The sequence below is a fragment of the Phallusia mammillata genome, chromosome 8, assembly GCF_965637545.1.
Source record: "Phallusia mammillata chromosome 8, kaPhaMamm4.hap1.1, whole genome shotgun sequence".
Taxonomy (NCBI): Eukaryota; Metazoa; Chordata; class Ascidiacea; order Phlebobranchia; family Ascidiidae; genus Phallusia; species Phallusia mammillata.
In genome coordinates, this window is record NC_137259.1 from 18618972 (window position 1) to 18629723 (window position 10752).

General features: G+C 37.6%; 2 protein-coding genes across 3 annotated transcripts; both read left to right on the plus strand.

Annotated features, from left to right (window-relative positions):
* The first annotated feature begins 85 nt into the window (after positions 1-85).
* Positions 86-4279, plus strand: LOC145204850 (collagen alpha-4(VI) chain-like). Of its 2 annotated transcripts, XM_080077453.1 has the most exons (9): positions 86-176; positions 253-335; positions 531-626; positions 687-795; positions 871-1071; positions 1257-1362; positions 1769-1914; positions 2403-2572; positions 3652-4279. In XM_080077453.1, the coding sequence occupies exons 1-9, from the start codon at positions 128-130 to the stop codon at positions 3823-3825; spliced, it is 1134 nt and encodes a 377-aa protein (XP_079933579.1). In that variant the 5' UTR covers positions 86-127; the 3' UTR covers positions 3826-4279. The 2 variants fall into 2 exon arrangements, with proteins under 2 accessions (XP_079933579.1, XP_079933580.1); XM_080077454.1 differs by lacking the exon at positions 86-176 and having other exon boundaries at positions 280-330.
* A 35-nt stretch (positions 4280-4314) lies between these two features.
* LOC145204849 (uncharacterized) lies at positions 4315-8072 on the plus strand. The gene is made up of 9 exons (XM_080077452.1): positions 4315-4533; positions 4597-4679; positions 4749-4844; positions 4907-5015; positions 5080-5280; positions 6004-6109; positions 6875-7023; positions 7175-7344; positions 7823-8072. The coding sequence occupies exons 1-9, from the start codon at positions 4485-4487 to the stop codon at positions 7994-7996; spliced, it is 1137 nt and encodes a 378-aa protein (XP_079933578.1). The 5' UTR covers positions 4315-4484; the 3' UTR covers positions 7997-8072.
* The last annotated feature ends 2680 nt before the right edge of the window (positions 8073-10752 follow it).

Below are 10752 nucleotides of genomic sequence, written 5' to 3' on the forward strand. Positions count from 1 at the left end.
TGTTGAGTTAAGCAACTATCTACGCGAGGCATAAAACTCCTGGGGGCGGAACATTGACACAAAAAGGTTTGACACTGACCAAAAATCGCCCATTTGACCGGTCAAGCAAAAGTTGAAACCAGAAAAGATGTTGTTACAAATATTTGTCGTTACTGCAGTCCTTGGGTTTGCACAAGGTATTGATCTATTATTTGCAAATACATAAAAACGTGCCTATATTGTAATATGGGATAAAACCTTGTTATTTTTTAGGCTTGGAATGTTGGCAGTGTTCGGCAAACAGCTTCAAGGAATGTCAGAAAACTGGAAAGTTGGTAACTTGCAGCTCAAGTGAGGTTCGAAATAATAATAATAATAATAATGATGGCATGAACCAAACGTTTGAACTATAAAGCATCCCACGTCTATTTGTGCCGTTATATTCATCATTAAACTTATGAACAGATCCATGTATAGTGTTTCAAATAATACTATCGTTTTGTGTTTTAGCGTTTAAAAAGTTGGTTGTTCTAACGAAGTTGTATTCACAGGACGTTTGTTCAACAGTGGTTCGTAGATATTTTATGGTTCATAGAATTTGGAAACAATGTAAACAGAAACAATCTTGCTTAAGTGATCGTGAACAAGTAAGTGAAAGTTTCTGCCGAATTTACTCTAACAATGTTAGTTTAAACATTTGTTTTAAGAATTGGGACAAGTTTGGTGGAAACAACCAATGCAATGACAACTTTCGTTCATCGATTTGCACTTGCTGTTGCCAAAAGGATTCTTGCAACGTCAATGAAATGTGTAAAGGTATTTTTTTAACTTTCCTGTCCGTTGTTTAATTTCCATGTCCTCAACATTTTGTCGTATTATTTTCCATAACAGGCAAAGTTACATTGAACACTTGCAGCGCTATACGGCCAAATCTCAAACATGGAAGAATGTTTTGCACGAATGGAAACAAAGTTGGATCAAAATGTCTGTTCAGTTGTACTGATTCCGGCTTCTATCTCAATCCGGCGGGTCATTCAACATCTCAATGTATGGGAAATGGGGAATGGTCGCTCAAACCACCTTGTTGCTCAAGTTAGTATTTTGCACAAAGACTTGTTTGTATAAAACTGCCACCCAAATGTTTATCTTTCTGCATACGATATGACCCTGTCGATCAACTTGAGCTGTTCCTTGTTTTTGCAACCAACATTATTGTGTTTTTCTTGAACATTTTGCCTCATCAGCAATACTTAACAATCTGTTGTTTTATCTATTAGGACCATGTCCACCATATATTCCCTTTGATCTGGTTTGGGTTTTCACTAGAAAAAGCAGAGAAGATTTGGGGTTGGTCCAACGAACGCTGAGGAAAAGCTTTTCAAAGTAATAGTTTAGTTTGAAACTGTTATTGAATATCTACTACGAAAGTTGTTACGTTGTCATCTATGATGTACACCAGTCATGTCATAAACCACAACATACCAGGCCTATTAGAGACGTGATACCGAGTCAACATAATCTCCCCATATGGCAAGAAATTGTTTTCAAAACGTTAACGGTGGGATTCAAAGTCACTAGCCAAGAATAAAATTTGTCTGGGACTGGAACGAAATAAAGTCTCTTTAATTTCCATCTATGATATCAACCATCCATGACATAAATAACGGCACACCAGGCCATTTTGTGATACTGAATCAATAATATGAAAATGTACAGGTGGGATTCGAACACACGACTGTAGCTTATCCAGAATTGGCATGGCATAAAGTTCGTTTTAATTCCATTGCAGACTGCGTCGTGAAGAGGAAAATCTTCGTGTGGGAAGAATCGTTTACAGTGATGTTGTTCACGAAGAAGTCAGTTTTAATCTGACTACTGACTGGTGGAACGTTCCCTTTGGAAAACTTCAGGCCATGCTCAAGTTTTTGCCTCCAGGTTTGAACTCAAGCAGCTAAAGCAGACAGTTTTCTTTCGTTCTCAGTCTTGCACATTGCATCGATAACACTTGTTGTTTTGTTTCTTGACATGGTTACATCTCCCGCAAGAAAACGTACAGTTCGTTTATTAAACTTAAAACTAGAATCATCCAGCTTGTTGCTTGGCAGATGAAGATTATAATGAGCCTAATGTCTATTGATCTAACTTCATGAAAAAAACATTAGGCCACTCGTCCATAAGACTTAAGGATATATATATATATATATATTTCGCCTTTATAGCATTATCATGCAGTATCTTATTTAAATAGAATGATGTTGGAAATATACATATAACTTATCTTAATATCTTAAGAACGAATAACTTAATGTTTTCATGAACTAAAACTTACAGCTTACTTGTGTTTACCCTAAAATATGTCAATTTTTCTATACAACTAGTTTCGCATTTGAGCTGTACTGACAAACAATTATTAATTTTCCCAGACTTGGGGATTGTTAACACAGGAGCCGCCCTCAAATACGTCAAAGATTACATGTTGGGCAAAGATCACTGGGATTTGTCGCACGCCGACATTGTCATAGCAGTCACTGATTCCGAATCCGACGATGACGTAACAGTGATTGCGAAATCACTCAGGGATGACGGAGTTTTGGTAGGTTGAACTAATGAGAGATGGCCGCTTGGTGATAGACAGCCGTGTCTTACATAACTACAATGTCGAAATTTTTTTAATATAGTCCAGTGATGACCATTTGTCTATTATTGTTTTTGGTTGTCTTGGTCTTTCCTTAGGCTTCAATGCATAGGCCTGTCAATCAAACTTACAGGCCTAAACGGACAAATACGATTCGGGTTCGGGCCCGGTTTTGGGCCCACATTTCAGGCCCGTTTACAACACTGATACAGACATAAAAAACCCTGATCGGGATTCGTCCCCGGGTGGGTCCTGGGTTCGAACCCCGTGAAAACAGAAATACCAGAAGACCATAGATTAGACCTTAAGACTTTAAAGTAGACCTGGGCATTTTACGGCCCGCGGGCCACATCCGGCCCGTTGGCTGTCCCTGTCTGGCCCGCGTGAGGTTTAAGTAAATTAATAACATAGGTCTATCTATGCTGTGCATGAAATACGGCAATTTTGCTGTTATTTTTAAAAGCCACTTGTTATATATGATTACGTAGTGATGACCGTGCTTAGTGGAACAGCTACGTGTGATGCTGGTCAAAATCGTCATAAAACACAGATTGTTCAACCCATTGTTATGCGATAGAGCCTATAGTGCTCTTTTGTGTCAAAATAATATAGCGGGGATGGGAAAAACACAAAAATCTGATTTTCACAAACTGGAAAGCTTAAACGCAAATTTGATCAACCTAATTGAATAAAAACTTTGGGTTTTAACATTTCAGCGTAATATTGCAAGCTGCTATTTTTCATGTCAATTTGCCCGCTTATTTTTATGAAAACAATAAATATTTGCATTACAACGCTCAAATGTAGAACAAAGTTTAACCAAGTTATCGTTGGTTTGGCCCTCGGACATAGGTCAGGTTTCTTATGTGGCCCGTTTTAAAAATTAATTGCCCACCCCTGCTTTATAGGCTTAAAAGCACGCATCTTTGGTGACCTACACAGTGGTAGTTTCAGAATTTAGAGTGGGTGGGTGGCGAACCTGAAATGATTGTCGTACTGTTGATTGTCGTAAAATGATTGTCGGATTTATGTTTCAGGTGTATTCTGTATTTCTTAAAACCCCTGAGAACAAACCCAACATGCAACAGCTGCTTGATATTGCTGGAGAGGAGGAGCACGTGTTTATTGCTGATGAAAATCTAGAAGGGATTGGCGATCGAATAGCGGATGAGCTGATCGGCCATCTTTGTCAAAACATCTGTGATGAATAGAATGTAAATCCTCTGCTTGTGTAAAAGAAAAGTACAGGCAAAGCACATTGTTCTTGCATGTATGCACAAACGAAACAACAAATATGATTTACTCATTTGTTTGCAATGAATTGTTACCCAAACACAGAATGTAACATTTTTGCTTGTCTTGCTTTTAGAAATTTTGAATCTGAGTTGTGTGTCTGTGTTGCAATTCACGAATTTTGAACACCAAAAAATACACTTTTAGCACTTTTACACAAACAAACAACTTTCATTTAATTACTTTTTGTTTATTATTTGTGTCGCAAGTTGTCAAAAGCACACAATTGTTGCAAAATTTCGACCGCCAGAACCCAGTTAACTTTGTTACAAACACACAATTGTTAGTTTGTTTTGTACTTTTCTTAGTGACTTCTACTACCATCAAGCAATTGCTTGATTTGCGACAAAACAGTCTTATAGTTAGCATTCATACATGTCATTATCATTTCAACAAGTTCAAGTCAGATCCGCCCTGCGGCGCAGGAACATGCTTCCGTGTGTTTGATTAAGCTGAGAATAAATCGTCAACTATCAAAACCCCCCAGGGCCGAACATTGACACAAAACCGTTCGACACTGACCGAAAATTGCACTTTGTTCGATGAAACAGAAGTCGCTACGAGAGATACTACGAATATGATACTACGATTAGTTCTAGTTACTTCAGTAATTGGATTTGCACAAGGTATTGCTGTTATTGTTTTGCAATGTATGAAGTCTTTGATAAAAACGCGTTCATACATTTTAGGTTTGGAATGTTGGCAATGTTCGGCAAACAGCTTCAAGGAATGTCAGAAAACTGGAGAGTTGGTAACTTGCAGCTCAAAAGAGGTTTGGATGATAAAACTGTTGAAAGCTTGGTTGAAACCTATTGAGTGTTAATGAAGATTGCATTCATAGGACGTTTGTTCAACAGTGGTTCGTAGATATTTTATGGTTCATAGAATTTGGAAACAATGTAAACAGAAACAATCTTGCTCGAGTGATCGTGAACAAGTAAGTGAAAAGTTTGTGCCACATTTACTTTAACAAAGATAGCTTAAAATCTTTATTTTAAGAACTGGGACAAGTTTGGTGGAAACAACCAATGCAATGACAACTTTCGTTCATCAGTTTGCACTTGCTGTTGCGAAAAGGATTCTTGTAATATCAATGAAATGTGTAAAGGTAATGTTTATGTTTCAAATGTCAAATTTTTCACATAATTATAAAGTGTTTTTTGACCTACTAGATGTGGCTGCTTCTAACCCTTGCAGCTCTGTTGGACCCAAACTCAATCATGGAAGAATGATTTGCACGAATGGAAACAAAGTTGGATCAAAATGTCTGTTCAGTTGTACTGATTTCGGCTTCTATCTCAATCCGGCGGGTCATTCAACATCTCAATGTATGGGAAACGGGGAATGGACGCTCAAACCACCTTGTTGCTCAAGTTAGTATTTTATATTTGTGAAAAAGTTTTTACCCGTAAGTGCAGTGGTTCCCAACGTTTATCAACCAATTCCTCACTCAACAATTCAAAACATTTTAATTCCTCCCAAATAGATTACATAGTGGATGCTAAACCATACAAAGATCCTTGAAAATTGGCTCTTATCAACTTCACTGGTTATATTTCCAAGGCTAAGGTGTCTATTTACAAACCACAAAGTACAAATGAAACTAATTCCTCCCTTCAAGATTAAAAATGGGAACCTGTGGCCTCTGGGTTAGGGCATAGGAATTTATATATATTACAGATTGATGGAGTTTCGATATGATATAATAACAATAAACTTATCATCTGTCGGCGTTTATAGCAAGCGCCAAGTGAGAAAACGAATATTTTTAGTTGGAGACAGTAGCTGATTTTTTCACAAAATATTTTTTTAATTCCTAAACCTAGATACCCAGATCTTTATTCAACTTTACGGTAAAGTAACTCGGCTTGTTTTACTGCACGAAAGTTTTGCAGCAAACACGATTCTTTCCTAAACTTTTCTGAAACACAAACCATTTTTAATTGATTTTTTTACACACAAAGATACTCAATTCTTTATTAACCAGATGAAGGAATGCTATTGCAAGTTAGCTTGGGTTGCCTTCAACACGTTCGCAACGACATGAATATTTCTTTTGCAAAACACATTAGTAAACATATCTGTTGTAACTACAGGAAAGTGTCCACCTTACATTCCCTTTGATTTGGTTTGGATAATGTCCAGAAGAAGCAGAGGGAATGTCAGATTGGTGCAAAGGACACTGACGAAAAGTTTTCGCAGGTGATAATTTGTAAGGTTTTTTTTGTTAGATCAATCAGATCAGAAAAATAGGGCAGAAACCGGTTTAAGTTTAAAGGCCAAAATTTGTTGATAAAACCTGAATTAGGCCAGAAACGTTGAGCTTAGTTTATTTGCTTGTTGAAAGAACACATACCGACCAAATAGCACTAAAACAATCACTAAGCCGGAAATAGCTGCGCAACGTTGAAACGTTATGGAGCGCAAATCATTGGAATTGGTGGATGATGGCTGAACGCGCTGCAGCGACGCCGTATTGTATAGTGTTGTGTAAAATGATCAAGGTGGAACTACGGCCATAATGGGACAATGGCCCTTTTATTTAAACTTTTAAATTACGTCCGAACCTGACTCGAATATCCTGGCTTAACCTACAGCTGTGATACGTTAAGTAAGATTACTTATATATAACTTTTAAGCTGATGGGAAATGGGAATCACAAATTTAGTAAATTTATAACAAGCGTCTGTAATCACAAAAAGGTTGGGAACCATCTGTTAGACCTTTTTTACGTTTTTAACACCTGAAATAGTTAATTGTGTTTTTATATTTCACACAATTGCTTCCACAATGTGTAGTTGCATCCCGTTTAATCATGATCCATTAGTTGTGCCCTCAACTTTGTCGCGCTTTTTAACGTCTTAACATTGCGCAGCTATTTCCGACTTGGTGAATATTTTAGCACAATTGTGCAGCTACGATTTTGCCCGGTGAAATAAACTCAACTCAACTTATAATATTTTGCAGATTAAGAGAAAGTGACGGGGAAGATTTTCGATTGGCTCGTCTCATTTACAGCGACGTCATTCACCAAAACCTTAGTTTCAACTTGAGGTCAGATTGGCAAAGCATCGACTTTTCGCAATTTCGAAGAAGATTTCAGTTTCTGCCCCCAGGTTTCCATGTGTTAAAATATTTACATAAAAAAACTAAATTAGATTCGGTTGCAAAAGCCTGATCGACCTTGGTGGAATAAAACAAGATACTGAAGAACTTTTACAAAATAAAAACCGCTTATAGCAACTCAAAACCTTAATTTATCCACAGACTCAGGAATGGTCAACACAGGGGGCGCTCTCAAATACGTCAGAGATCACGTGCTGGTCAAGGATCACTGGGATTTGGCTCACGCCGACGTTGTCTTGGTAACAACCGAATCCGACTCCACCGATGACGTAAAAGAGATTTCGAGGTCACTCAGGGATGACGGGATCATTGTGAGCTCATTCATTTGTGGAGCCGTTCAAGAGCATTAACTTATGATGAGGGTGTTTTAGCCGTTTATCACTACTATTGGGCGGTCACCAAAGGCGCCAAGACGTAGGGACAAGAGGAGGCACTGCCTTCCCCCTCGAATTTTAGTATCGCAAAGTTAACATTTTGTCGAAAATGCTGATAATTAAGATGAAGTGAAAGAGACAAAGTCAGTGAATATACAAACAGGCCAGTTTAACGATGTTTGTATCTCAAAGTTAACATATTCTGTCAGAAAGATTAAAGAAGTATTTTAAAAAGAAGTAAAACAGAGAAAGTTGGTGAATGTCTAAATAAGCGACGATGTCTGCATGGCAAAAATTGACCACGCTTGCAAATTTGTCTCCCGGCAACCATTGCGATTCCTATTATTTAAAAATTTCAGCAAATACAACATTCATTTTTTTTAAAGAAAACTGAATGCGATTATATATGTTCCAGATGTATTCGGTGTTTCTGAAAACCAGCGAGAACAAACCCAACATGCAGGAGTTACTTGATATTGCTGGAGAGGAGGAGCACGTGTTTATTGCTGATGAAAATGTGGAAGGGATTGGCGATCGAATAGCGGATGAGCTGATCGGCCATCTTTGCCAAAACCTCTGTGATGATTAGAATGAATAGCAACTCCTCTGCTTTTTATTTCCCGAACTTTTACATCTACAAAATACAGGCAAAGCAATTTTTCAAACGTGTAAATTGTTTGCATTTAGCTGTCATTATCAGTTCAGCGAATTAAAGTTAGGTTTCGCCCAGCGGCGTAAAACATACTTCCGTGACATTGATTAAACGGAAAGGTGAGAAGAGCTAAATTTTCTGCTGAAGTATAAACCCCTGGGGCGTAACATTGGCACAAAAAGGTTTGACACTGACCGAAAATCGCATTTTGACCGGTCAAAGTGAAATTGAAACCAGAAAGATGTTTCTACAAATATTTGTAGTTACTGCAGTCGTTGGATTTGCACATGGTATCGTTATTTTTGTTACATATCCAAAAAAATGTGTTAAGTTTTGTTGAAAGTGTACATTCACAGGACGTTTGTTCAACAGTGGTTCGTAGATATTTTATGGTTCACAGAAATTGGAAACAATGTAAACAGAAACAATCTTGCTCTAGTGATGAACAAGTAAGTGAAAAGTTTGTGTCATAAATGTTGCATTAAAAGACATACACCAAGACCTAGAATACCTGCGAAACATACAAACTTTGGCTAGCAACACTGTCAGTTTAACCTGCTTGGAACGTATTTTCAAACTCTGTGTTTCAGAATTGGGACAAGTACGGTGGAAACAACCAATGCAATGACAACTTTCGTTCTTCGGTTTGTACTTGTTGTTGAGACAAGGATTCTTGCAATGTCAATGAAATGTGTAAAGGTGATGTATATATTTGATTGTCAATTGTCAAGTTTTTATGCGTTACCATTTTGTCGTTGTTTTTCATAATAGCCAAAATGACTTCGAACACTTGTAGCGCTGTTGGACCCAAACTTAAACATGGAAGAATGTTTTGCACGAATGGAAACAAAGTTGGATCAAAATGTCTGTTCAGTTGTACTGATTCCGGCTTTTATCTCAATCCGGCGGGTCATTCAACATCTCAATGTACGGGAAACGGGGAATGGACGCTCAAACCACCTTGTTGCTCAAGTTCGTATTTTGTATGTTTGTGGCAGCGGCAGGCTCAGTTGCATGAGGCCCTGAATAAAACTTGAGAAGGAGGCATGTCCATACATATGCAAAGGTGCCCTATGTATCTTCTTTTCGGGTTTATAGCAAGTAAACCCATTGTTGAACGACGATTGTTATATTATCTGGATCTAGCATCTGTATTCATGTCATTACAAAAATGCCATTGTAAGCTAAGTTTAATTGCAGCCAGTAAGGTTTCGCTAAAAAAACGTTAATTGTTCTCTCTTAACCACTTTATCACTACAGTTTTTTTGTGACCACAGGACAGTGTCCACCTTACATTCCCTTTGATCTGGTTTGGATATTTTCCCGAAGAAGCAGAGAACAAGTTGAGTTGGTCAGAAAAACTCTGCTGCAAAGTTTTTTCAGGTTATGGTTTGTGATCTTGCAGAGTTGTAAACGGGTCTGAAATCGGAGCCTAAACCCTTTCCGAACCCAAATCGTTTTTGAGAAGCTCGTTTAGGCCCGAAAGTTACATAGACGTGCCAATGGATCCCTATATACATTGAAGCCTCGGGAAAAACAATAATAGACTATTGGTCTAGAACTCTAGAACAACGTGCAAAGTCGGACTGAGTGTAAAGTCAGTTCCGAATCAATCCCATTTTTTAAGAAACCTAAGCGCGAACCTGGCCTGAACCCGACTAAAAACCCTGTGTTGTTGTGTTTTTCACATGGTTTGAACCTTAGCTTTTGAATGTCTGAAACTGGGACCAAAACCGAGAGGTTATGAAACATATAAGGCCAAGTTGGAGTCACGCCAAATTAAGTCCTTTTTCATTTAACTTAAACCCAACCCTGGACCAACAACGTCCTGTCCAAATTACATTACTGACAAGTTTTGTAAACTTTGTTGGCCGTTTTTGTTATACAACAAATGCAATTTGCGGGAAATATATATATTTTTTGTCAATGTGATGATGGTAAAAGGTTGTGAAGCTCTACCTTATTCGCAGTTACTATATTTTCTAGTCTAAAACCTGTATTGTACCAATAACTAGAATTGTTAATGCAGCCTATATAGAGAATGTTATTATAGGTTTATAAACTTGCTCCCATAATCTGTTACAGATTAAGGCAAAGTGACGGGGAAGATATTCGTGTGGCCAGGGTCGTTTACAGTGATATTATTCACCAATATGTTGGTTTCAATTTAAGAGCTGATTGGCAGAGCGTCAACTTTTTGGAGCTTCGTAAACGACTTAAACTTCTGCCTCCAGGTTTTAATTCCAGCATCTTGTACTTTTAAATCCCTGGTTTTAATGTTATTTGGTCACAACACATAACTCACTTAAACTCATCGAAACTCCTATTTTTCTCTATATGATGCTGGTTTAAGAATTCAAAAACCTACGTTAGTTTCAGCTAAAAAATCTGTGGCCTTGATATAATGAAATTCCTATATGTGATGGTGTTAAAAAAGAGACTATAAGCTTTACAAGTCTGAAGTCATCAACCGTTTATTGTGTATAGATATATTTATATTTCACTGTATCATCAAGTATTGTATTCAAATATAATCTTAGGCATTAAAACAGGCGTAAAAAACGTTTTCCAATTTAAATTTTCCATTTAAAATTAAAATACTTGGCCCGACTTTGTGTAACCACTTGTAAGTATGTTGCCAAAGCTTTAATATTTCCAGACTCGGGAATGGTCAACACGGGCTTCGCCCTCAA

Coding starts and splice junctions, on each gene's coding strand:
- LOC145204850 (XM_080077453.1), top strand. CDS start 128: ATGTTGTTACAAATATTTGTCGTTACTGCAGTCCTTGGGTTTGCACAA. Junction 796..870: donor CGTCAATGAAATGTGTAAAG/GTATTTTTTTAA, acceptor TTTCCATAACAG/GCAAAGTTACATTGAACACT. Junction 1,072..1,256: donor CAAACCACCTTGTTGCTCAA/GTTAGTATTTTG, acceptor TTTATCTATTAG/GACCATGTCCACCATATATT.
- LOC145204849 (XM_080077452.1), top strand. CDS start 4,485: ATGATACTACGATTAGTTCTAGTTACTTCAGTAATTGGATTTGCACAA. Junction 5,281..6,003: donor CAAACCACCTTGTTGCTCAA/GTTAGTATTTTA, acceptor TTGTAACTACAG/GAAAGTGTCCACCTTACATT. Junction 6,110..6,874: donor CTGACGAAAAGTTTTCGCAG/GTGATAATTTGT, acceptor AATATTTTGCAG/ATTAAGAGAAAGTGACGGGG.